This window comes from Synchiropus splendidus, chromosome 18 (assembly GCF_027744825.2).
Source record: "Synchiropus splendidus isolate RoL2022-P1 chromosome 18, RoL_Sspl_1.0, whole genome shotgun sequence".
Classification (NCBI taxonomy): Eukaryota; Metazoa; Chordata; class Actinopteri; order Syngnathiformes; family Callionymidae; genus Synchiropus; species Synchiropus splendidus.
In genome coordinates, this window is record NC_071351.1 from 15381494 (window position 1) to 15407505 (window position 26012).

A 26012-nucleotide genomic window follows, 5' to 3' on the forward strand; every position below is an offset into this window, starting at 1 on the left:
AAATGCAGAAGGGCGATCAAGGACAAGATCAGCATCTAACAAAGGAGGCAACTGAGGATCGGAACAGCAACTTGGATGATTAGATTTTATTACAAAAATGAAAATACGAATGCAAATATGACTGATTAGGAGAGAAAATGAAGTTACTGTTCTATAAAATAATTGATTTGTTAAGGATATCACGACAGACGTGAAATAAAATGCAATATTATTAAGGAGGAAAAATATGGATACATCTAGTAAAAGTACTAGTACTGTATAATGGTTTTCTTACAATTGTGAAGACACACAAATGGTTAGAGACAGGATAAATCAATATTGCACAATGTAGATATACACTTGACATTTTGTTATTTCTATTTTTTCATCCTCAGACTAGCAGAGGTTTATGTTCATGCAGATTGGTCCTTACACCAAATATCTGTGAAGCTTGTTCCTTGCTCCCTGGTAACAAGTAGGAGAGATACACAAAAACCAAGGTTATTCAAACTTAACTTAAATTAAAATGGAGCTAAAAAGAGCCATCACTGGAATAGAATATCTAAAAAAAATCTTACATAACCTTACCCATAGACAATAAACAAATAACAGGGAGTCAAGTAACTTGACAAGGCTTTAGAGGAAAAAGGGGCACTGCATTTTTAATCAGTGCCTCAAAAGCTTGTGAGAGAAAAGCTACCACTAAAGCATGTTCCCATGGAAACACTTTTCAGTGCCCTTGAAGAAACAAAAGGTTTGAACAAGTGAATGATGTTTAAGGCAGATGGCAGAAATCAATGTGTTTGTGTAAAATGCACGCTTTTGCTGAGAATTCGAGGCACAACTTTTTTTTAATTTATTGACTCTTTCTCACCTGTACATCTTCTTGGTGCATCCTATGGTGGTCTTTCAGGATAGAACTCCTCACTCCATCCTCACGCCGGACAGCCTTGTCTCTCTTCATATCTGAACTCCAGAAGTTGACGTTGTTTGAGCTATGGCCGGTCCTTGCCTCCCTCCCTCCGTCCAGTTCCCTCCTCAAAGGGTCATTCTCCCTCTGCAGATCCCTCAACTGGACCTGAAGCTCAAATGATGGTCCCTCACTACGTCCAGTTAAATCTAAGGGTGGTGGATATCTCGCTGCTGGAGGCTTGAATTCCCGGGGAGAAGTCAAAGTCTGGTCTCCACAGGAGTCCGGGGAAGGATGCAGCATTGAAGAGTGAATATTTGGGCTGCTTCCTGCAACAGTTGATCTGCCATTTTTAGAGGAGCGAGTAGTGCTCCTACCAAGTGTCATGGTACCTCTGGGGTAACCACCAGAAAGTTCCAAGGCATCCTGCTCAGATGGGTACATGGTACCTGAAGTGGCATAGGCAGCACTTATTGACTGGATGTTTTCCATTGACAGTGTTTTACCTCCTGGAGCAGTTGCAGAGCCAAGAGCTGCCTTTTTGTCTGTGGTGTTGCCAGCAGGAGCCTTTGAGGCAATCCTTGAGACAGACCCTCTGTCTACTTTAGGTGCCTGTCGGGTCAGACCTCCCGACACAGAACCAGGTTCTAACCCTGAGCGGCAACCTGGGACTGAGCTTCCGGAATGTTTTGCTTTCCCGTGCTTTGGCAGTCTCGAAAGACGAGAATGTGATGAGCTGCTGCTGGGGAACCCACTGCTCTTAGTGCCAGCAGACAGCTTGCTCTGCGTGGGCTTGGCTCTGATATTTAAAGGCATTTTATACAGCAGAAGATGACAGAGAAAACGAAGAAATTTGGACTTCTAGACGATGATGCTCAGCAATCAAAGCCTTGTCATGGCTTTATAGATTTTCCTTAGCCCCTTCATGATCACTGGGGAATATTACTCTGTCCCACTTGAACAGAATTGCTTGGTGACAGTGGTCCAAGACACATTAACCCAGTATGTGGCAGTTTCAACTTGCAGGTAAAACATCGTGGGATCTAGACATGAAAACATATGACATCAACAAGTTCAATCCGTCCAATACAGATTATTCATTGTGAAACAAAGGGGTATACAATTCCAAGAGAGAGAAAAATGATATTCTGGTCCTTGTCTCTGCCCCTTATCTGAAAAATAAATAAATAAATGTGCAATAGGTGTCAATCGCGATGATCTGGAATTTAGTTAATTGGCAAAATGAATACGCTTTGATAAACATGGAGCTCAGCTACTACTATCATCTGATAGGGTACAGATTCAAAACTCTGTCAGATTGGACCAGATTGGGATGCAAAGCAGAGGCAAATCTGAATCTTAATCCCTCCTCTAATCCAAGAGGATTGGGCGCTGGGAGTCACCGCACTGGATACAACAAAGAGATTGGTTAAATCTGCTTGTCAGTCATAAAGTCATGGCTGTCCATCCATCAGAGCTAAAGACAATGACTCTTGCTATTTTTATTTGTGTGCGAGGAACCACCCTGTGGACTGAATGATGTCTACGGGGTGTCCTTGACATTGTCATCATAAATCATAAATAAGTGGCAGTGCCATTTTTTGTCAGTCAACTTGGTGTATAACTGGGGAGTGTTTTGCTGAGGAATTTGAAACTTATTAAAACTAAATTCGACAATAACAGGCGGCTTGGCACTGAATTCGGCGCACCCTCTCAGAGGTGAGCGAGTGATGCAGACAGCTGTTGCAGCAACTTAGCAATAGCAAAACTTGAGAAGTAGATGTCCAGACACCATGATATACATTCTTTGCACTGAGCTCCATGTAAGTAGTGCACGGATAAAACAGCCGGAGAGCATGTGACAGACGCCGGATAACTCTACTACGACCATGGAGGATTAGTTTCACATGAATACGGCTTCATCAGTTAGCTTACATAATAACATCGACAAAACCCGACAGAAAACGATTCGTCGCAATTGTATATTGACCCTAGAGATTTGTAGGAACCTCCAAGAGGTTTTCCGTGGCCAACTTACCAGGAAAGCGTCCCTCCATCAGGGAGAAATCCTGGATGTTGCAGCTTCATCGCTCTCCGCTCTGACCTGACCCGCCATCGCGCCCGCGTCGTATGCGCGCTCCCGTGGCTCATCTGCGAGCATCCGTGATTGGCGGTAGAGACATGAGCTCGCAACAAGTTGTATGGAGTCCAGAAACTACATGAATGCATCCATTTATATTTTAATACCTGCGGTCTGGTGGTGGGGGCAGCTGTAAAACGATGACATTTATTAATGTATGCATTCATACCAAATTGTTGGTACTTTTTACTACGTTCTTGTCGACAAAATAAATTAGCCTGAATAAAATATAAGTGGCAGAGGTAGCCCTTTTGGTATCACCTCAAGCCTTTTATTCTTAATGAATTCTTAAAAATCAAGATTGAAAAGCAAGTATTCAGTTATGTTTGGTTGACATTCATAGGTCAATAAACCTATGATCTGCTGGATGATAGAGTGAAAAGAACATCCAACAATCCTGATAAGAATAAGAATCATCCCACAACACTGTGAGACAGAAATATTTATTACATAAGGATTATTACATATAAAAATAATAAAATTAATTTTATGCAATCAGAATTCAAGGCAGGAAATGTGTGGCATTTTGACATTATTAGAAAATACCTAACAAGAATCAACACCAGTAATTATCCGCAAACAATTTCAAACTTCAAAATCTTCAAAATCATCAATTCAATTCCAATTCAATTCAAGTCTGGAGAAAATCGATTTGTGATTAAATCACAGTGCAATCATAATTAGGCAAATTAGAAATTAATATTAAAATAGAATATAAAATGACACCTTACTATCAAGATGAAAACAACCAGTTATGAAATCAGTTACAGTGACCAAGTGTGAATAAACACATCACATGTTAAAACTTTCACTCATGTTTTGATCGTAGAGCTTGAGATTATCCGACGACAGTGCCATTCTCACTTGATTCCAGAAAAGGGGCTGTGCCAGAGGATTTTTGGGCCAAGTCAGAACCGACTTCCCGCAAAGCCGCTTCCTCAGCTGCAGGTACTTCAGTTTGGGGTACATCTCATCCAGTAAAACCAGCACAGCTACATCCACCTTATGGGAGAAAAAGAAATGTAAATACTGAATTCATGTGGTTAGAGTTAGAATAGAACGTCCTCAACGCACCTTCTCGTCCAGAAGTCGCTGTTGAACCATGTAGAAAGCCTGACGAATCACCCCGTTCAATGCCTTTCCACTGGAGAGCACGAACACCGTCTTCACGCTTTTGTAGACGGCGTTGTGGAGATTTTCGATGCATGACAGCCCAGGAACCCAGTCCCTCTCCTCCAAACACAGATTAAACCTTCTGTGTCTGTCCTCCAGATGAACGACAAGCTCGTTGTACACCCAGTCTCTGACAGCAGGGTTACCCGTGTCAAACACCACAAACGCATGGTAATGACAATCACTTCCAGGCAGCTGGGAATATCCCTTCTGACCAGCCCAGAGTACCTGAAGGCAGTACCACAGGTCCCAGCCATATAGATGCTTCAGAAGGGGCAGTGTAGTGAACAAAATAACCAAGCAGAAGTTCACAAAGAAGGCCAGGCTGCCATAAATCTCCTGGCAGGAATGCTGATCTATTAACAACATGCTCTTGCCAATTTGAGATTCTGGGTAGGCGCATAGGACAGATGTGGTGAGGAAGGGAATGCGTATTGAAGTGGTCGCTAAGAAAACAGAAAACCACGCTGTACTGCAGTTACATCTGAAAGGGTTGGAATGCAAGGTGAGTTCCTTCAGGGCAGTTTTGTTGGATGACGGTTTTGGGGTGAACTTGAAGTGCATCTCCTTGATCTGGTTGTGGTCCAGGTGAAGAACTTGTAAGGATTTCAACTGAATCAGAACGCTTTCAGGGAAGCTATAAAATTGATTGTTATTGAGATACAGGCACTTTAAATTGGAATCGAATTTTAGAATGGTGCTGGGAAGAAAGTCAAGAGCATTGTTACTCAAATCCAGGAGAGTCAGATTGCTCAGTGCCGTGATGTTCGCCCAAGGGAAGAATGCCAAGTGGTTATCGCTTATCACCAAGAACTGCAGACTTTTGGGCAAGTTAGTCAAAATGTCGTCCGAAATCTCTGTCAGCTGATTATTGGAGATGTCCAGGTAAGTGAGATTTGTGAGTTTTTGGAAGAAGTGTCCGTACTTCTCTTTGGTTTTCCACATGTAATCCAAGCGATTTCCATTGAAGTAGAGGGTCCTCAGTGAGCTGCTATTCAGCTGGTGATCAATTCGCATCTGAATGTTATTGTTGGCCAAACTCAAGACTTCCAAGTTCTGAAGATTATGGATGAAACCAAGTTTATGGAACATGCCCCTCATATTAAAATGGAAGTCATTGTTACTGAGGTCTAACAATTTCAGGGTTTTATTTAGCTCGCTAAAAGCATGATCATAAAAAAGATCAATTCGATTGTGAGACATATTCAGTGCAACTAATTTAGTCAAACCAGAAAAATCACCTTTACTTAGAGTCTGGCTCATATAATTAAGGGACAGGTCCAAGCATGTTACGTTCTCTAGGCCAGCGAAAGTGTTATTTGTAAGAAATAGAATGTCATTCTGAGATAGGTCAAGAGTAAATCCTCCATTGCACTGTTTATTATAAAGAACTGATAATGCAAATGATTCCAAGCCACAAGGTTTCCAGGCTTCAACCTCTGGACTACAGTGGGGATAAACCAAGATTTCATGTGGAGTCTGGAATCTGCTAGAGAATATTGCTTGCCTTTCGCTTACTGCCTCTGACTGACCCATGAACAGCCCTCTGGATGGGCATTCATTAAAGGTTAGCATGTTTTGAGTCAGGATAATACTTTGAAGAGAGGGAAACCGTTTGAGGCTTTGAAAATCGAATTTACTCATGAAATTCATCCTGAGTTCCAGTGTGTGAAGTGTCTTCAGCTGGGAGAGAACTTCTAAGCTCTGAGTTGACAGCGATTTGAAAAAAATTCCACTCAAAAGAAGATATTTTAACTTTATCATTTTGCCGATATATGTCGATAGATTGAATGAATCAAAGATTGTTGCGGGCTCAAAATTGTAGATGAGACTTATCCAATTAAGGTGAGTGAGCTCTCCAAAAAAAGAGGCGTTCTGTATGGCGAATGCAAGCCTGTTGTCAGAGAGGTCCAGTCGACCCAACTTTTTTAAAGGCTTAAAAATGCCCTTAGGGAATGTTTTAATAGAGTTTCCCCTCAAACTGAGATAGCCAATGGAACTGTTCTCTGAAAAGAAGGACTGAGGATGTAGTTTCAGTGGGTTGTTGTATGGGCAAGGAAAGCAAGGCTGTGCTGCATGGTCGCAACGCTGACAGTTCCATTCAAGATTCAGATAAACAAGCTTTGTCAGGTTGACAAAAGCTCGGTTTGGGATCTCAGTCAGTCTGTTTTCTTTTAAATTCAGTTTCTCCAATGACCGGGGTAATCCTTGTGGTACAGCCGTCAAATTATCAAAGGCCAAATCAAGAACCCAAAGACGTGTCAGGTGTTCAAAAGCACTTTCTGCGATGTAAAAGGGCTCATAACAAGGGTTTCCATAATAGCAGTTGTAGCCGAGGAAGAGCTTCTCAAGAAGTGGAGTCTTAAACGGATTCTCGATGTGGAAGATCCGATTGCCCTCAAGATTCAGTTCAAGCAAGCTTTCAGGAAGCCAAGGAATATGTCTGAGTCTGTTATGGGACAGAAACAGATGCTGAAGCTTTGGCAAGACCTTGAAAGCGCAGTGGTGGATATCCAGTTCAGGTGAATAAGGATTTCCATTGCGGGTCATATCCAAGGTGAGGAGGTTTGGTACACCAGAGAAAGTGTTGTCTGCCACTTTACTGATTCTATTCAGGCTGAGATTGAGGGACAAAACTCTGTCTTCTTTGATGTAAATGACACGATCCAAGGATCTATCATGGCAGTCCACTTTAGTGACATTGCCGTAAACATCACATGGCAGAAACTTCACATTTATGGCATTCAGAGACAGAAGGAGGTGACAGAATATAATGATGGACTTCATAGAAAACTGGAATATAAAAAAAAATGATAATAAATTATCAGTTTGATGACAAAATATTTTTAAATGTCTCTTAACATTTCAACATCAGGATACATTCCAAATGTTATGCATCAACAACCACTTGGAAGGATTTTAAACAAATTTGCTCATTTTTATGCTTGAAACTCTTTGAAAATGAAGAAGTGGTAAATCAATATGTTGCAAATTTCCCTGTCTTGGATGACATCAGATTGTCCTTCTAACAAAACCATAAATATATATGTCTTCACTTAATTAAATACAGAAGTAGTAAATCTGGGCTAGTAAGCAATATTTTTTGGGGAAAATAAGCATTTAAAAAATACATTTTCTCACCATGGTTGCTTTCTTTGACAGTCGTTCTGCGCTTTCTAAATATTTGAGTCAGCCAGTGAAGTGTGAAACAGAAGTGAGAAGAAAAGGGAACCAGCTCACAGAAGTAATATGCCGTGTGGTCATTGTTCAAAGTTGTCACGAAATCCCACGCGATTGGATCTAACAAGGTCTCAGTGTAACTCTTAGAGGATGGAAAGAAAAAATGGTTTGCAAAAAGCATTCGCAAAATGTTTTTTGTATAATATGTGGAGAAAGATAATAACAAAATAATTTGTTTGAAGTAACAATACATCTCAAATGTATCTGCACAGAAAAAGTCAGCATTTATCCAGTCGCTTCTGCTCTTCTCATCCCATAAATTTCAAGCTTGGAGGTGAGACGAATGTGCCGTACCTTATCCTCTTTCTTGAACTATTAAAGTAGGAGTTCATCAGTCGTCAAAATTTCCTTTACTTTCTTAGATACTTTCTTACCAAGATTCTGAAGTCATTGGTTTGAAAATCATCATCCTAAACCCATCATTCTCAACAGTGATTAAAGATCCTGCGACCATCAACCAATATGGTTGACTAGTTGACTGGACATCCAGTGTTTGATTTCAGGATGATGCATGCCAACAGCACGTAAGCATTGTAATGACAGCATCAATATCAATTTTCATCGGAATAGCTCACAGGCTGTGGCCTTGCTGAGCAGGGTATGTTTGAAGATTGATCAATGTATTCTCTTGTGAATAGCTGTGACGTAAATACCCCCAGTTATAAAATACTTTACATGCCAGGCAGCTCCTTTCAGCAGATTCAAAGAGGTTGTGGATGAACCCAGGGTGTGAGGCCTGAGGGGTCTCTCTGGAACTGAAAAAGTTTTCTGATGAAAAAGATGTAGTGGCCAGAGTCAGTTGTATTGTAACAACACCCAGCGCCCAACTCTGCAAAATGAACAGTGAAATATTTCCCTGTTACACTGGCCCTCGTTTTGAAGGGTCACTGTCCTGGTAACTAGTTAAAGCCAAGGCCTAAGTGGGGGTTTTAATGGGTTTGTTCGGGCAACTTGTACAGCCTTTACAGCAGGTAGGTAGGCTGGTTAATTGGTCTTGGAAGGTGAAAGGTTTTTTCATGTTGACCAGCCTTTCCTTTTTTAGATTTCCTTTGGGTCAAAAGGTGTGTTTTCCCCACAAGGTTTATGTCAGCAGGGGACTCTATGTTTTCTCCAGTTTGGACACTGGAACTGAAGTCAAAGGCACACAAACAACTCCTTCCAAGTTGCTGGACTCTTCATTGTTGTTGTTTTCTTGTTATTGTTCTTTGGTTAGGACTGAACTGGTGGAGGCTGAGGTTCCATCATCGGTGCATAGCTTACATTTGGTACAACTCAGTGACTTATAAAGGGTTCTGTTTGGACCTGCAGTTCCCTTGGGACGCACCAATTGCAGTATTCAAAGTGTCGTATATCTTATTGCTTGCGGCATGTGACTTCAGTAAACCATATAGGTTCAAGAAGAGAAGTTGTGGTTGGCTTGTAGTATTTGTTTCTCCTTTTTGCTGCATGCTGGAGTTATTCTTTAGTATGAAGGCTGCTACAATGATTTTGATGCTTCTGCACTTAATCTTGTGCAGATGCTGAATCAGATTCCTCATGAGACCCCAGCAGAAAGTCAATTGGAGGTTTTGGTTTTTGGCCAAGCATTAACTCATAAGGCGAGGAGTCAGTGGATTGACGTTCAGTGGTACTATATGAAGACTTACTGCAAGAAAACGGTGTGTGATTCCCAGAGTGTGAGCCTGGTTGGATTATGCATCTGCAATGCTATTGGCAGAGCCATGTTGGTAATTGCAAAAGTAATTAAGAGTGCATTTCCCGTATGTTTCCGGAGGTAGCACAGCCCCCAGCCCTGCATAACTTGCTATCGATTTCTAAGAGAAAAGCTTTGGTGAAGATGGCCTATGCCAAAACTAGTGCAGTTACTTGTCGATTCTTTCTGAATGCTCTCTCACACAACTCCCTTACCAGGGGCACAGCTTTACTTTTTCGCTCTTCCCAGTTTGCCCACTTGTTTGTGGAGCGGGGCTGCCAACTGGTTGGAAGTTAGTTGCGGCTATTGTCCAACTCAATCTAGATGTTCAAGATGTTAATCAAATGAGGATGAGAAGATAAATATGTTTTCCTGATACAGCAATAGGAAGTGCAAACGTTGGTCCCCAAGAATACGTCCCTTCCATCGGTAGAGCGTAGAAGGAGCATTGCAAAGTCCAAGGGACATCCCATTGCTCTCAGACATGCCAAATGGGGTACACAAAGCAGTCTGTACCCTGCCAATTTCTGCAACCTATTCTTGGTTATAAACAATGGCCAGGTTTGACGTTAAAAACCAACTAGCCCGGACAGTGCATCCAATGATTCTTCAATTTGTGGCAAGGGGGAGGCAACTTTCTTGTGTCTTTGCATTCAGCTACTGATGGTCTACACCAGGGGTGGCCAACCAGTCAGAAGCTAAGAGTTACATTGTCTTACTGTGTTGCTGAAAAGAGTCACATCCTACAAATACGTAAGGCTGTAAGGCTCACCTGAACAGATGGTCATATGACTTAGTGGCAGTATAGCGGTTAACACACATCCCTGTGTGTCACAAGGTTTGGCCAGGCCTGGTCTACACAGAGTCCGTGTTCTCCTGTATTTTAAAAAAATGCAACAATGTGTAGAGAGTAAGGACGACAACTGAGTTGAACCACATTCCATCCCCGGCGGAACAGGTTCCTGGTTCCTTTTAAAGAAACAGCAGGATCACAAAATTTACGATGGGAGACCTTAGCTTTCCTAAGGCATGGAAGAACACACGACGAGAACTATCACAACACCACAGGAACAGTAACATTTATTACATCAAATAAAAGCCGTAATGAACAGCAAACTTTAAGTAGATGTTGAAAACACCAGACAAAATCAACTAGCTACGAGCAGACAGTTTTCACAATTCATACTGTAGTTTCATTTCCCAAAAATTTAATATTTGGTTTCATAATTAAATCAGTTACTGTGACCAGGTGTGAATAAACACATCACATGTTAAAACTTTCACTCATGTTTTGATCATAGAGCTTGAGATTATCCGACGACAGTGCCATTCTCACTTGATTCCAGAAAAGGGGCTGTGCCAGAGGATTTTTGGGCCAAGTCAGAACCGACTTCCCGCAAAGCCTCTTTCTCAGCTGCAGATACTTCAGTTTTGTGTACATCTCCTCAAGCAAAACCAGCACAGCTACATCAGCCTTGTGAGGGAAAATAAAAATGTAAATATTGAATTCATGTGTTCGGAGTCAGAATAGCACATCCTTAATGTACCTTCTCGTCCAGAAGTCGCTGTTGAACCATGTAGAAAGCCTGACGAATCACCCCGTTCAATGCCTTTCCGCTGGAGAGCACGAACACCGTCTTCACGCTTTTGTAGACGGCGTTGTGGAGATTTTCGATGCATGACAGCCCAGGAACCCAGTCCCTCTCCTCCAAACACAGATTAAACCTTCTGTGTCTGTCCTCCAGATGAACGACAAGCTCGTTGTACACCCAGTCTCTGACAGCAGGGTTACCCGTGTCAAACACCACAAACGCATGGTAATGACAATCACTTCCAGGCAGCTGGGAATATCCCTTCTGACCAGCCCAGAGTACCTGAAGGCAGTACCACAGGTCCCAGCCATATAGATGCTTCAGAAGGGGCAGTGTAGTGAACAAAATAACCAAGCAGAAGTTCACAAAGAAGGCCAGGCTGCCATAAATCTCCTGGCAGGAATGCTGATCTATTAACAACATGCTCTTGCCAATTTGAGATTCTGGGTAGGCGCATAGGACAGATGTGGTGAGGAAGGGAATGCGTATTGAAGTCTTCGCTAAGAAGACAGAAAACCACGCTGTATCACAGTCGCATCTGAAAGGGTTGGTATGTAAGGTGAGTTCCTTCAGGGCAGTTTCGTTGGAGGAGGGTTTTGGGGTGAACTTGAAGTGAATCTTCTTGATTTGATTGTGGTCCAGGTGAAGAACTTGTAAGGATTTCAACTGAATCAGAACGCTTTCAGGGATGCTATGAAATCGATTGTTATTGAGATACAGGCACTTTAAATTGGAATCGAATTTTAGAATGGTGCTGGGAAAAAAGTCAAGAACATTGTGACTCAAATCCAGGAGAGTCAGATTGCTCAGTGCCGTGATGTTTGCCCAAGGGAAGAATGCCAACTGGTTATAGCTGATCACTAAAGATTGAAGACTCTTGGGCAAGTTGGTCAAAATGTCGTCCGAAATAGATCTCAGCTGATTATTGGAGATGTCCAGGTGATTGAGATTTGTTAGATTTTGGAAGAAGAGTGTGTACTTGTGTTTGGCTTTCCACATGTTATCCAAGCGATTTCCATTGAAGTAGAGGGTCCTCAGTGAGCTGCTATTCAGCTGGTGATCAATTCGCATCTGAATGTTATTGTTGGCCAAACTCAAGACTTCCAAGTTCTGAAGATTATGGATGAAACTAAGGCTATGGAACATGCCCCTCATATTAAAATGGAAGTCATTGTTACTGAGGTCTAACAATTTCAGGGTTTTATTTAGCTCGCTAAAAGCATGATCATAAAAAAGATCAATTCGATTGTGAGACATATTCAGTGCAACTAATTTAGTCAAACCAGAAAAATCACCTTTACTTAGAGTCTGGCTCATATAATTAAGGGACAGGTCCAAGCATGTTACGTTCTCGAGGCCAGCGAAAGTGTTATTTGTAAGAAATAGAATGTCATTCTGAGATAGGTCAAGAGTAAATCCTCCATTGCACTGTTTATTATAAAGAACTGATAATGCAAACGGTTCTATATCGAGGGTGTCTGATGGCCATGAAGTCCTGGCTTTATCTTCCGTACTAATGTGTCGACCGACTAAGATTCCAGTCTGGAATCTGCTGGAGAATATTGTTTGCCTTTTGCTTAATGCCTCCGATTGACCCATGAACAGCTCTCTGGATGGGCATTCATTAAAGGTTAGCATGTTTTGAGTCAGGACAATATTTTGAAGAGAGGGAAACCGTTTGAGGCTTTGAAAGTCGAATTTATACATGAAATTCATCCTCAGCTCCAGTGTGTGAAGTTTCTTCAGCTGGGAGAGAACTTCTAAGCTCTGAGTGGACAGCGATTTGAAAAAGTTTCCTGTCAATAGAAGATATTGCAAATTCACCATTTTGCCAACATGAGTCGACAGATGGAATTCAGTAAAGATTCTTTCTGGCTCATAATTGTAGATAAGACTTATCCAATTAAGGTGAGTGAGCTCTCCAAAAAAAGAGGCGTTCTGTATGGCGAATGCAAGCCTGTTGTCAGAGAGGTCCAGTCGACCCAACTTTTTTAAAGGCTTAAAAATGCCCTTAGGGAATGTTTTAATAGAGTTTCCCCTCAAACTGAGAAAGCCAATGGCACTGTTCTCTGAAAAGAAGGACTGAGGATGTAGTTTCAGTGGGTTGTTGTATGGGCAAGGAAAGCAAGGCTGTGCTGCATGGTCGCAACGCTGACAGTTCCATTCAAGATTCAAGGTACTGAGCTTTGTCAGGTTGACAAAAGCTCGGTCTGGGATCTCAGTCAGTCTGTTTTCTTTTAAATTCAGTTTCTCCAATGACCGGGGTAATCCATGAGGTACAGCCGTCAAATTATCAAAGGCCAAATCAAGAACCCGAAGACGTGTCAGGTGTTCAAAAGCATTTTCAGCGATGTAAAAGGGCTCATAACAAGGGTTTAGATAATAGCAGTTGTAGCCGAGCAAGAGCTTCTCAAGATGTGGAGTCTCAAATGGATTTTCAATGTGGAAGATCCGATTGCCCTCTAGATTCAGCTGACGCAGGCTTTCAGGAAGCCAAGGAATATGTCTGAGTCTGTTATGGGACAGAAACAGATGCTGAAGCTTTGGCAAGACCTTGAAAGCGCAGTGGTGGATATCCAGTTCAGGTGAATAAGGATTTCCATTGCGGGTCATATCCAAGGTGAGAAGGTTTGGTACACCAGAGAAAGTGTTGTCTGCCACTTTACGGATTCTATTCAGGCTGAGATTGAGGGACAAAACTCTGTCTTCTTTGATGTAAATGACACGATCCAAGGATCTATCATGGCAGTCCACTTTAGTGACATTGGCATCCACATCACATGGCAGAAACCTGAAATTTATGGCTTTCAGAGACACAAGGAGGTGACAGAATATGATGATGTATTTCATCATAGCCACCTGAAATAAAAAAATATATACATATGTACAATTAGTGAGATGGTTGTGAATGCAGCTACACTCCAATCTCACCCACGACCTTCTCAACATCAGAATAGTTCCCTGTTTTTCATCAGTAACAACTAAACTTATCAGCAACAACTTAAAAAAACTTACCAGATTTGCTCAATTAAATTATTAAAACTAAAATACAGATGTGATGCATCAATATGTTGCAAATGCCCCTCCCTCTGGATGACCATCGATATAGTTTTTCTTCATTTTCTGCTTGTTCCATTATAGGGGTCAGTGGGCTAGAGTCTACCCCAGTTACTCTCGTTGAGAGGCAGGAGACACCCAGAATGGGTCACCAGGCTACAGTCACACACTCACACACCCAGCACTAGGTCAATCTCTGTATGCTTTTGGACTGTGGGAATGCCTGGAGTAAACCCTAGCATGGGAGAAAAAAATAACTGCTGTGAACTAGCCACCAATGCAAGCATGCACCCTTAATATATTAGGTTTAATTTAACATAAAGATAGCAAATATGGGTTATTAAACCATTTATTCTTTTGAAAATATACATTTTTAAGAAAAACAACACTCACCATGTTTTTTTCCCTCTCTTGTGCTTTGTGAATCCTCGATTCAGCCAGTGACAAGTGAAACAGAAGTGATCTGTGAAAGGAAGTAAAAGGAAACAAAATTAATGCACAGGCTCAATTGTATCTATGTTTTTGTTTTAATCATAACTTTCATCATCACAACCTGATGTTTGAGATTTTCAACATTGTTTTGCATTAATTTGAGGAATAATCTATTTGTTTGAAGTAAAGTTACCTCTCAAAAGCACCCTCTCCACAGAAAAAGTCAGTCTGACTCTCGGTTATCATTTTTACACGGTAAAAGATGGCTGGCCAGGAGCAGGTGCTCCAACCAAAACACCTGGTTTCATTTCCTCAGTTACTCAGTAATTATTAGGCTGTTTGCTTGAAAAGGGGAAAGAACTGGGTTGTTATGAAACAAAAATCACAGCAGCTGTTCAATTCATCTTCAGGTCTGTTTAAATTACAAAAATAGACACACATTGTCATACAAGAAATTTTGTTGCTCACAGACCACAAAGTAATACCAGAGAAAAAAAGAATAAGACGAGACGACAAATGATTTACAAGTGGCAAGTCATCTGCTGTGACTCAAGAAGCGCACCACTAACAAGATCTCATCAGGTACACACGTCACACACAATGGGCATCTTATTTTATCAATATTTTTTTTTTAATGGATGTATAATATATATATTTAATGTAATTATTAAATTATATATTTAAAAAAATCAAAACAGAAACACATGAATTTCAGTGGCAACATTTATACTGGTTTCAGATGATCCTGCAAACCTGGCAGTGTTGTTAAGACGTTTATTATATTATGCTCTCCATAGTGAATACAACTCATTTATTTGTGTACCTCACAGATATCATAAATATATGATAAGATCAATTCAATCAGAGTTTTGTATTGTCTATTTCCACATACTACTCCTGGAATATCTGTTTATCCAGCTCTGTTTTGGTCCTCTCATTCCATCACTTTCAGGCTATGGGGTCAGAAGATCTGTTGTGTCCAAGGCTTTTGAGTAAAAAAAAAATCTGTATTATTTTCTTTTGCTGTAATATTTTCCATTAGTCTCAATAGTGCCATCAGTTGTTATTTTGGTCCCAAAGCCAAATTTCTTCGTAACTTATTCCGTTCCTTGTAATAGAGAAATGAAAATGTATTCATCATCATATTTTTTCAATACTGCCTTGTCCAGCTGCCAGGGTACTGGTTTCATTTGTACCATCAGACAATTGTGGCAGGATTTCAAAATCATGTTTCCAATCACGGTTCTCCAAACAGAGATTAAAGAATCTGCGACCATCAACCAAATTAGTTGACTGGAGATCCAGTCTCTGACAGCAAAGTGATGTGGGTCAACACTACAAAAACATCTTAATGACATTGTCAATATTCATTTCTTAAGGAATATTTACAGGCTATTAAATAAACATGCAAATGACCATTGTAACTGAAATCCAGCAGTTATGAAGCATCTAACTTACCAGCCAGCTTGTATCAGCTGAGTAGACTTCATCGTAGAGGAATCCAGAGAGAGACAGCTCAAAGGTTTCACAATGGAAGTGAAAGCATTTTCTGATGTAAATGAAGTACCTTGCAAACATGGTATGACTCACAGAAAGCAAGTCATTTTTAGATATGTAAAATGCACACGTATTTTTATGACAAAGTTTGTTTGGCGTGTTTTATTCATTAGATTTAATGAATACAATCAGATTTCGTCTCACAAGGCAATGATCTTGCACAATTGGTCATAACAAAAATGTTTATACCTCGCAGACAATTTTTAACATGAGAGAGTGAAAATGACCGAATAAACTCAAGAACTACAGATTTAGTGTTTCCCACTGATAAGGAGTTAGAAAAAACATTATTTCTGCATCGATTTGGAGCGCGCATTTAAAGCTTTTGATGATCAAGAAAAGGTTCCTGAAACCCCCGAGTAGCTCGTCACCATCACTGACTCATGTGTTGAATTATCCACAGAGCGATGTTCATGAAGCCATCGGCCTCAGCATCCACCTTAGACAGGGAGTGGTTGTTCTCAGGGTACCATAGCAAGCTAAAAACAAGCATATGGAGCATGTTAGCATGAAGATTATTCATCATGTTTGAATGAGTGATGAGGATGTACTTACCGCACAGGAACCTGCTTCGCTTTAAGTGCTCTGTAGTATTCAATGCCTTGTTTGTTTGGCACACGTCTGTCATCTTCTCCTAGTATGAGCAGCACAGGTGTTTGTACCTAGAGAAAAATCCACGTGTCAAACGCTAATTCATATCATGACCAATCAGAATTGAGAAATATACGGTACATTCTGTATGTGTTTGATGGGTGAAATGTCCAACATCTGTTTGTATGCGCCAGCATCAGGCAGACAATCTGAAGCATAGTCGAAACCAGCTTCAACCAGACACCTGCAAAAGTATGACCCCTCACTGTTCTGACAACAAATCACGACACACACAATGATTCACTTCAGGACGTACCAATCAGGAATGTCAGTGCTTCCAACCATGGAAACAAAGTTAATGACGGGGTTGCGAGCAATACAGGACTTGTAGAAGGTGGGATACTGGCCAATGAGATGACAGGCTAGGAAACCACCGTGAGAGCCGCCGACAACAGACACATTCTGCCGGTCGAATGCGTCGCTTGCAAGGACGCTTTCAACAGCAAACTGTTAGAGGACAACATAAACACGCTAAAATATATCTAAAATATACACGTCACTGTGTATCAGCTGTGCGAATTAGAATCTTCATGTATGTTGAGTTTACCTTAGCTCATCATCACTTGTACCTACCTGAACATCTTTGACATCCTGTGTGCCAACATTGCCAGGCAAAGAGAGGATGCTGTCCTGCCCATATCCAATAGAACCACGATAGTTGACTAGAAATGAGCACAAACTTGAAAATGGCTTTTGTTAAAATATACTGGTAACTTAAAGTAACTTAAATGTCTCTTTGATTCAGTCAAGTATTTAACAATTCATTGTCAATTGCTGACAGTTACATGGGGCATTATATTTTCATTTTAGGCATAGTGTCCTAAAATTGGCTCCAAAACTGCGATGAACGCATCCATTGGAGCATTCAGGTATGTGGGAATTCTAAATGGCACACTCATGTGATGAAATCAGCTCTAGTTTAGGGGCGAAATTCAGATACATTTGTTAAGTTTGATCTCAGTAGTGTTCGAGTTCTGTGTGGAATTAAAATAAAAATACTTTACATTTATCATGATTAATCGAAATTCCTTCACAGCAACCCTGTGATTAATCCAATTAAAAATATTAAGCATTTGACAGCACCAATAACTAACATACAAACACAGCAGCAGTTGTCTAAGGATATAGACAATAAGACTACAAAAGAAACACATCTTACCGAATAACGATGCAAAGCCCATCATGCTCAACACGGCGCAGGATAGACTCCAGTCCGCAACAATCACAGAGTGAGGTCCTCCTAATAAAATCAAGAATTACGTTTTAGCATGAGAACGGCAAAAAAGTAACAAATATAGTTTCCAGCAAAAGACATTCATCAAAGTCAGTCATCAAGCTAGTAAAATACATGACTAACAGAAATGTCTAATGCTATTATTTATGAGAAAATCCTCAAAATTCTCTCAACATATGAGGCATTTTCATTCAGAAAAAAAGAAAACACAAACCCACCATGCGGAATAACAATAAGAGGCAGCTTCCCGCCTTCCTTTGGCTCCTTTGGTTTGATCAACAAAGCTTCAAAATCCAGGCCAGCTAAAAAGAAAGGGTCATCAATGTTTATTTCTGGGGAAAGCCCCAACACATGATCCCATATGTTACTTTGAGGCATATAATAGTGTTGCACTGAAGTGCATGCATTTGAAGGTGATGATTTTTTTCTTTACTCCAGTAAATCTTCACTATGCATCTTGACTGCAGGCTAAAATAGTGGCTGATACTCACGATATTGAGTGTTGTCTTGATCAGCTGGAGGGGTGAAAGTCAGAATCTTCCAGTCAATGTCTGGCAATGACTGGGAGTCTTCCAGAGTGACCCATTCCACTGGCTCTTCAGAATCGATGGCCGGGAGGAAACCAACACGCTGAAGAGTAATTTTGCATCATGATTCACACATGACATGACACATGGCAGTAGAAGTGAATTACAACCAGAACCATCATACCAAACATGGAGGCTGGTTTGGGGACGAGCAGCTAACCACCATGAGATCTCGTTCAATTGTCAGCAGACTGCAATCACTGATGTCAGACTCTGCAGACCAGGAAATCATATCAAGAAACATGTCACAGTCTCAAGGCACATACACGCAGACACTCACCAGAGGTCAGAGAGGTGACGTGTCCCGTGCTGATATCCACCATCAACAGAGCCTTTTAAAGAGAAAACATCTTTGAGACAAGATGGAAAATCCTTCTGACCGGGTGAAAGATCTCATTTGAAATTCCTTCTAACACAAAGCAATGTCGATACCTTTTGGCTGCGCTGAGCACAGGAAAGGATAATTCGCTGGCTGTCACTTGACCAGCACTGAGGGGACAACTGGGAGCAGTAGATCCCAGTGAAGCCATCTACAAAGGAAACGCACTATGAGGACACAAAACAGAAGGCAAAAGACGACAGTTTACCTTCTTGTGGCTGCTTCACCACATCCACCACCACAGAAGTCTTCTTCGTATACCAGTCATACTTCAGAGAAAACACATCATTAGTTTCATTCAGAACTTGTCGATCAGATCATATTTTTGTTTATAACTAAAGACAGCTTGCACTTTTGCCTGTGTTAAGTCCAAAATCATGCTACGACTCTGAAAACAATTAATGTGATGAGTAGGGATGGGCGATAAGGACAAAAAAAAGTTATCACGATAACTATCACGATAAATACATTTTCATGCTATTCCATGTGTTGGGCCAACTACAGTCTCTCTTGAAACCGTTTTATGATGAAAGTTATTAGTGGAGTTTGTCTCAAACATCATTATTTGTTTATGTTTAAATATAATAATTAGTTATAAAGTGTAGAGATATGAAACTCAATGTTTAACGTCTCTAGTAGAACCTGCTCTACCAGCTTTATTAAGGGGTTACATTGAGCCGTCTGTCTGCTGTATCTCATGTCTATTAACAGTTAACTTGGACCAGTCTGGACACATTTCCTAGATGTTATTGAAGAAATATTAGAAATAATGTTAATAAATGATCATTTAGTCACATTCTATTCTCCAAATCATTATACAAACTGTCAGTCCTTTGTCTTGTGTGATGAAAAACCTTTTCACGATTCTCTACCACAAAATGGTTGAGTTTCATTGCCTTATTGAAGATTTCACTAATACTCTGACCGCTTTGGAATTTGTTAATGGTCCCTAACTGATACCAGGTTGTAGTATTAGTGCTGCCTGTGAGAATGTGTGCTCAATCAGTGAATACCGGAGCGGATGTGCGTCCAATATCCAACTATTGTCACCACGGTGTTTCACCGAGGCGTCAGTGCAGAGTGAGGCCTGCATGTGTTGATATGAACCAAGGCAGACGACCGCGTCAGAGAACCTATGAGGACCACTCCATCTAATAAAATAAACATGGATCCAGAGTCGACCAGTGTCATTATCGAAGGTTCCCTGTATTAAAAATAAGTTTAAAACTATGATCGTGAACCAAAGTCCACCACACCCTCCACAACTGTCACACAATGGTGTTGGCTGTCAAACACCTCGGAGCTTGACAGCGCGGCCTCGTCATGTTTATGTATGCATATCCAATGCAACGAGTGAGCTGTGTGTTTAGTGCATTTATCATGTGGTGCAGAATTGTCATCGTGGAGATAGTTTTTTGCAGAATATCGTGTAAGATAAGTTATTGGCCATCCCTAGTGATGAGTGAATATTCACCAAGCACAGTTTGAAGCACTGCATGTGTGGTCCATAGATAGAACACTCCAAGTAAGCAATGCGGCAGTGGTCTGGGCTTAGTCTCGGAGAGAACACAGCAGTGGTGCCCGATGACAACTGCTCTGAGAGACACAAAGGAAAAAACGCACGCAAAATCAGTGTCACTGAACTAGACTCATGACTTGACCATTTTCTTACCACATTTCCCTCCAGTAAGATCCACATAGAACAAAGAGGATCTGAAATAGAGGACATGAACATGAACACCTGCACATACTTGATTTCTGTGAAATCATTATGAGAGGAATTACCTCCTGTTTGGGCAATATGTGAGACCAAGTCTGAAAGGCTCATGAGACCAGCCGACAAACACTACACCTGTGTCGCCAGGAGCCCAGAAACCCTGAAAAAGGAGGACATTTCAGGATGTTGATTATTCCACTTTCCAATATTAGTCACCTTAATATGGTATGGATTGTCACTGATGTTATAACAGTCTGAAAGCACAGTTAAATGAAACTGCACTGATACTAATAACTAACAATATTAACAGGCCAAAGGGCGTTATACCTGTCCAGGTGAGATATGTTCAGGCACTCCTTCCAACACTGAGACGTTGTCACCTTCGATGTCCAAAACACAGAGCACTGGGGTGCTTTTGTTCACGAGGGCCTCACCCCAGTCTTCTTGGAAGAGGAACTGCTCCCCCTGCAGGCGAAATGCAAAAGGCGAAATGCAAAAATATGAAGCGAAATAATAGCAAGCAAACCCACGAATGTATTTACCTTCACAACTTCCTCTTTCGTTGCCCTGATCATATCTTCATCTGGAGCAGAAGTAAGTTCTGGTGACTTTGTCTGTGATCACATATTGGATAAGAAAGTTTAAAAATAAATATTTTTAATGGAAATTTTAGTGCGTCTTCTGTGAGAAGCCTTGGTATTGAGTGAGGGATGACAGCTTAACATACTGACTAACCTGGAAGAAAGACTCTGTCTTTGGCTTCTTTTTTTCTGCGATGTACAAGAGATGGGTCTCAGAGTGGGACCAAACCAAACACCCAAACTGCGCTGATGACACAAACAAAAATTATTAGAATTAAATTAAACTTTGTGGATGTTTCAGTCACTGTACATATCATTAACAATCATTAACATTTTATTTTTTCCCCAGCAACCAACATCACAGCACCACATCTGATATTGATCAAACAAAAAGGGTTTAAGAATCTGAGGTATGTACGATCAACTAAGGCGATAAATCCAACTGACTTTCGATGTTCAGTGTTGATATAAGCACTTACCGTCTTCATAAACTCTCCCATGCTTGTTAAGTGCAGTTAGATTGATGCTCTTCACTTTAATGTTTTTGCTCCAAATCTACAGTCAAGAAATATGTCAATTATAGTTTGTTCACTAAAGGGAGTAAATTAAATCAAATGCTCGGTTACCTCAAGAAAATACTTCTTTTCTCCTTTGACAGAAGTCTCTCTGACAACAGCCTTCATTGCTCCTGAAGGAGAATCTTTACTCAGCAGTCTGGAAAGATAAACAGATCCACGGGTATATTCGATATTCTGGGTTATGAGGGTCAAGGGGGTCGGACATGAAGGTAGAACTTTACATACTCTCCTTTGACTTCAGTGCAGTTTCCAGAAGTTCCAGAGAAGACAACAGATTTCTCATCATGAAACACTATGTACTGTCGGCAGAAATTTACGTTCTCACTTCTTTCCAAATCACGTTGGCTCCATTCTGCAAAGTTAAAGAGAGAAAAGTACTACTACTCGCAACATAACGCGTTGAACAGTGGGTGTTTTTAACTACAAACCTGTGTAAATGTTGCTGTATTTGCCGCCATATTGAGAAGTAATGACAGGTCCGACATCTGCCTTCTTCAACGAGGGAAAGAGGCTGAGGTTCCGGTAGAGTTCAGTTATTTCTTTTGGGTCTGTTTTCACCTGACGGCGAGTGACAGAACAACTCAAACCACGCTGAAGGAAAATGAGCTGACTCATTGCCCTAAACAATGATTCCCTTAAAACATTCATGTTTTAAGGCAACCACCACCATCAGTCGTACTCTTCCACAGTTCGATAACTCTGCTATAGTAACATTAACAACTACTATACCGGTCTCCTTCATAGATAAACGCAGTAAACGACAAATATTAAAGCAGGAAGTTCCACGTACAGCGAAGTGGAAACGATTAAACACGTCGTGCTAGCTCGGTTGTATGACACAGTGACAAAACACCAGACTTATTAAGCATTTAAATCTCAGACACGAGTAGCACTATTTGATAGTGAAAGTATAACATATTTGGACAATTGTTTTCATACCTGTGACTTCATTTTCAAAGCACTGTGGACCGTTTGTCTGCGTTTGACCACACTGTAATCGCCTACACAGCTCATGTACATCCCCACTTCCGGCTACAAAATAAACTCGAGTAAAAGTGAATGTTTAGCTCATGAAGCAAAAATGATTCACGGTTTTGTCGCCGAAGTTCAATTTCAATTCCGCATGAGCATAATTTGATAAATATTATTTAAGCGTGATTCGATTGGGCTTTTAAGTATAAGGCGGTTCCGGTGTGTAACCGGAAATGAAGCGCTCAAATTATTCCATGATATACAGTTAATTTATATCACATTGTACGTCAACTGAAAAGAGTTTGCGTTCATAGCAAAATATGAATATTGAGATATTGAGACGTGTAGCTGTGTGTAAGTATGGGTTTGCGCGTGCCCGCGCGCGCGTCTACCAACTGGTTCTGTCAGTCAGCTGGGTAGGTGGGGTCACTAAGAGCCAAGATGGCTGACTTTGAGGAGCCGATCTCGGATGAAGAGAAGGTTCGCTTCTTAATCCAACTTACGCGTCTATTTCGACTTCATTTTAGTCTGCCATTTCTAATTTAAAGGCGGATCCTTATGCAAGAACACCAACTTTCAACGCGGATCCTGTGCTGTTTCCCTAGTGTTTGGAATGCTATATTTGGCTAAACAGTTAGCCCAACGCAAGCTCCGACTCGTAGTCACTCCTTTTCGTGTTAGCCAAAGGCAATTTAGCACAAAACTTTTAAGAAGCGGGATTGTATCCAGTCCCAATGGTTATTGCAAATAAAAACCCGTATGCACCTTTTGATTCCGATCTGTACAAGGTTTGGTGCTAGTGCTAGCGGCTAACGGGATTTCTGGGTCAAGCATATCCAGTTGCAGTTCAAATATTTGTTTCACATGACTCGTATGGATTCCCGTTTGGATGAAGTCAGATTGTTAATTCCTGTTGCTCCACAGTAGTACTTGTTGACGGTGGACTAACTTCTGCTTAAATTTTCGTTTCCGAAAACGTGTAGTCAGCATGACATGTCGCTCCGCATTGATTGTACTGAAATTTGAAACTCACTGGGTTACATGTTATGGATCCACTGCATAGTAGTATCAACGCATCACACAAACACACTTAATAGAGCCACCGTGTTTTGAACAGTTAGAATGTGATAGAACCTACCTACAACACAAATAAATAACCAGGATCAAAACTTTGAAATTGTGTTTTATCAATTCACAAGTCTTTGTTTCAGTTCACCGTCGTTGATAAATGACCGAATGATTCATCGTAAACAAGTGTTTTCCATACATGGATCTGTTAGTTAAAGAACATCTGTGTTACAGGTCCGCATAGCAGCCAACTTTGTCACTCATGCCCCTCCAGGAGAGTTCAACGAGGTCTTTAACGGTGATAATGACATCTTTTAATCACTTTGATATTGTCACTTTATTCTGCTCAGTGTTCAATTGGAATTAATCATTGTTCTTCTAGATGTACGGCTTCTTCTCAACAATGACAACCTCCTACGGGAGGGGGCATCTCAGTGAGTACTGTCTTAATATTCCAATGCTCATCTTTACTTGTAAAATTCTTGTTAAATAATTGTCAAATTCTTTCAGCTCCTTCGCTCAGTACAATATGGATCAGTTTACACCTGCCAAGCTAGAAGGCTATGATGACCTGGTATGGTCCATTCTTGAGTTGGTCTTTCACAAAATTTTATTCCGGACCTTAGTTGGTGCTTCTGTCTCTTCTGAATAGGTTCTGATTACGGAGCATGGTGACCTGGGTCAGGGACGTTTCCTTGATCCCCACAATCATTTGTCGTTTCGCTTCGATCATCTAAGAAAAGAAGTGAGTGATGTTCAGCCATATGAAGGAGAGACAACCCTGAAAAGCCTGAGAGATTCCTGCGACAATGTCCTTAGTGCCTATGTCAAAGAGCACTACCCGACTGGAGTCTGCACGGTAATTAATGGCAATAAAGTTGTCAAAGTTCCATCCCATTAATCCTCACTGTATATCAGGTATATGGGAAAATTGTCGATGGACAGCAAACCATAATTGCATGCATCGAAGGACACCAGTTTCAACCCAAAAACTTCTGGTATTAATCCGCTCCAGCTAGTTTTTGCTGTATGTGTTGCTACTGGTGCTGTAATTTGATTTTCTGTATTCAAAAAAGGAATGGCCGCTGCAGGTCAGAGTGGAAGCTGACTCTTGGCCAGTCCACCGCTCATATTGTGGGTGTTTTGAAGATCCAGGTGAGTAAAGCCATACAGACTGAGGGGAAACGAGAGTGCTGATTTATCTAATCTTTCCTCAGGTACATTATTATGAAGATGGTAATGTGCAGCTGGTTAGCCACAAGGAGGTAGAGGATTCTATACCTGTCAATGTAAGTCAATTTAAAAGAAATTGTTCATTTAATTAATGTATTATTTTGTTTCTAAACTGTCTTGTGTTTTTCACAAACAGAATGATGTACAGACAGCAAAGGAATTTGTTAAAATAATTGAGAATGCTGAGAACGACTACCAGGTAAATTGTCTTTTCAAAGCAGTATTTGTTTTTTTTAACATCCCTGTGAACCATGTGCTTCTCTCTTCAGACTGCCATCAGTGAAAACTACCAGACCATGTCGGACACCACCTTCAAGGCTCTTCGTCGCCAGCTGCCTGTCACGCGCACCAAGATTGATTGGAATAAAATCTTAAGCTACAAAATTGGCAAGGAGATGCAGAACGCCTAGGTTGCGCTCATGATGGAAAGGACTCACCAAAGCAAACTTATCAGTATGGGGCAAGAAAAAAAAAACAATTAAAAAAAGTTAACCTGGAGTTTAAAAATCTGTTAGCTGTAGGTACTTGTCTGCAGAAAGGGAAACAGTGGCTATGGAGATTATCACGGAATGGAGTTGGTCGGTGGTTCTAAATGGGTGGAGTGAAAGTGTCAGGTTTGGAGGAGCTGTGGATTGGACTGCTACTTGAAAGTCACATTCAACAAAAGCATATCAGAAAGCACAAGTGAACTATTGCAACAATTAAGCACAGAAAATCCACATTACGGTTTGATTTTCGTAGCATAACCCTGAAAGCAGCTCTTTTCCAGCACTTTAACCTCTAACTTTTCTAAATGTCTAAGTTAGCTCTCCACCCGCTAGAGCAAGAATGAGCGTCAAAAGACAAAAGAACTGCTCTTCGGTTTCTCACTCAACACCTTAATCGCTGCGTAACTTTTCCTGTCTGAAGGGAAAATCTCATTTTACCAAGATTTATTTGCCAAAATCTCTTTCCTATGGTAAAGAACTCCATGCCCCCACCTGTATGCAAATTTCTATTTTAATACGCTGGTTAATGTTGGAGTCTTAACTGTAACAATTTGTCGTATCGGTCAATGCCAAGTGATTATTTAAGGTTGTCACCTTGACTTCCTGTAATTGAAACTGTGCTGTGGTAAACCTTCACCTGTGTGCTGACCAGTAAAACTTCAGGACTGAATTGCCCCATTCTACTGTATAAATAAATGAAGTGAACATGTATGAGTGTATCTTTGTGAAGCATCTACACAATGGATCACAA

At 40.9% G+C, this 26012-nt stretch overlaps 5 protein-coding genes across 9 annotated transcripts in view; 1 reads left to right on the top strand and 4 right to left on the bottom strand.

Moving 5' to 3' along the window:
- Window positions 1-2913, bottom strand: part of LOC128749139 (ERC protein 2-like) — an 89523-nt gene extending 86610 nt beyond the window's left edge. The window contains exon 1 of one of the 2 annotated variants that reach the window (XM_053848418.1): window positions 854-2912. In XM_053848418.1, the coding sequence (XP_053704393.1) occupies window positions 854-1705 (852 nt within the window). In that variant the 5' untranslated portion in view covers window positions 1706-2912. Of the gene's footprint in view, window positions 1-853 lie in introns of both variants that reach the window. The other variant, XM_053848419.1, reaches the window with a different exon arrangement.
- A 617-nt stretch (window positions 2914-3530) lies between these two features.
- Window positions 3531-7385, bottom strand: LOC128750118 (toll-like receptor 7). Its single transcript, XM_053850337.1, has 3 exons — window positions 7344-7385; window positions 4104-6995; window positions 3531-4031 (listed from the first exon to the last, which is right to left on the bottom strand). Exons 1-3 carry the CDS (start codon window positions 7344-7346, stop codon window positions 3822-3824), a joined length of 3105 nt encoding a protein of 1034 aa, XP_053706312.1. The 5' UTR covers window positions 7347-7385; the 3' UTR covers window positions 3531-3821.
- A 2547-nt stretch (window positions 7386-9932) lies between these two features.
- On the bottom strand, window positions 9933-15682 carry LOC128750117 (toll-like receptor 7). Of its 3 annotated transcripts, none has more exons than XM_053850335.1 (3): window positions 10683-15682; window positions 10472-10609; window positions 9933-10011 (listed from the first exon to the last, which is right to left on the bottom strand). In XM_053850335.1, exons 1-3 carry the CDS (start codon window positions 13674-13676, stop codon window positions 9991-9993), a joined length of 3153 nt encoding a protein of 1050 aa, XP_053706310.1. In that variant the 5' UTR covers window positions 13677-15682; the 3' UTR covers window positions 9933-9990. The 3 variants fall into 3 exon arrangements, with proteins under 3 accessions (XP_053706310.1, XP_053706311.1, XP_053706308.1); XM_053850336.1 differs by lacking the exon at window positions 9933-10011 and having other exon boundaries at window positions 10392-10609; window positions 10683-13586; window positions 14178-15682; XM_053850333.1 differs by lacking the exon at window positions 9933-10011 and having other exon boundaries at window positions 10392-10609; window positions 10683-14019; window positions 14178-15682.
- A 181-nt stretch (window positions 15683-15863) lies between these two features.
- apeh (acylaminoacyl-peptide hydrolase) lies at window positions 15864-22678 on the bottom strand. Of its 2 annotated transcripts, XM_053850338.1 has the most exons (23): window positions 22440-22676; window positions 21929-22058; window positions 21726-21852; window positions 21549-21636; window positions 21402-21477; window positions 21077-21168; window positions 20884-20955; window positions 20669-20806; window positions 20410-20501; window positions 20297-20337; window positions 20099-20220; window positions 18833-18893; window positions 18678-18775; window positions 18526-18577; window positions 18370-18458; window positions 18150-18288; window positions 17877-17960; window positions 17584-17664; window positions 16998-17086; window positions 16681-16871; window positions 16506-16608; window positions 16329-16435; window positions 15867-16252 (listed from the first exon to the last, which is right to left on the bottom strand). In XM_053850338.1, exons 1-23 carry the CDS (start codon window positions 22518-22520, stop codon window positions 16147-16149), a joined length of 2259 nt encoding a protein of 752 aa, XP_053706313.1. In that variant the 5' UTR covers window positions 22521-22676; the 3' UTR covers window positions 15867-16146. The 2 variants fall into 2 exon arrangements, with proteins under 2 accessions (XP_053706314.1, XP_053706313.1); XM_053850339.1 differs by lacking the exons at window positions 16506-16608; window positions 16681-16871 and having other exon boundaries at window positions 15864-16252; window positions 22440-22678.
- Window positions 22679-22868: 190 nt separating this feature from the next.
- On the top strand, window positions 22869-25970 carry LOC128750122 (F-actin-capping protein subunit alpha-1-like). Its single transcript, XM_053850342.1, has 10 exons — window positions 22869-22952; window positions 23775-23838; window positions 23923-23974; window positions 24051-24114; window positions 24193-24399; window positions 24459-24538; window positions 24617-24695; window positions 24758-24829; window positions 24910-24972; window positions 25043-25970. Exons 1-10 carry the CDS (start codon window positions 22914-22916, stop codon window positions 25181-25183), a joined length of 861 nt encoding a protein of 286 aa, XP_053706317.1. The 5' UTR covers window positions 22869-22913; the 3' UTR covers window positions 25184-25970.
- Window positions 25971-26012: the final 42 nt, after the last annotated feature.

Bases quoted from the DNA above. Each gene is read 5' to 3' on its own strand.
- LOC128750118 (XM_053850337.1), bottom strand. The intron at 4,032-4,103 runs GTGCGTTGAGGA...TTCTCCCATAAG, and splicing joins AGCGACTTCTGGACGAGAAG to GTGGATGTAGCTGTGCTGGT.
- LOC128750117 (XM_053850333.1), bottom strand. From the start codon at position 13,676: ATGTTGAGAAGGTCGTGGGTGAGATTGGAGTGTAGCTGCATTCACAAC. The intron at 10,610-10,682 runs GTACATTAAGGA...TTCCCTCACAAG, and splicing joins AGCGACTTCTGGACGAGAAG to GCTGATGTAGCTGTGCTGGT.
- apeh (XM_053850338.1), bottom strand. From the start codon at position 22,520: ATGTACATGAGCTGTGTAGGCGATTACAGTGTGGTCAAACGCAGACAA. The intron at 22,059-22,439 runs GTATGAAAACAA...ACTCGCCGTCAG, and splicing joins CTTTGAAAATGAAGTCACAG to GTGAAAACAGACCCAAAAGA. The intron at 20,338-20,409 runs GTAATTCCTCTC...CCTCTATTTCAG, and splicing joins ACATATTGCCCAAACAGGAG to ATCCTCTTTGTTCTATGTGG.
- LOC128750122 (XM_053850342.1), top strand. From the start codon at position 22,914: ATGGCTGACTTTGAGGAGCCGATCTCGGATGAAGAGAAG. The intron at 24,400-24,458 runs GTAATTAATGGC...ACTGTATATCAG, and splicing joins ACCCGACTGGAGTCTGCACG to GTATATGGGAAAATTGTCGA. The intron at 24,539-24,616 runs GTATTAATCCGC...TATTCAAAAAAG, and splicing joins TTTCAACCCAAAAACTTCTG to GAATGGCCGCTGCAGGTCAG.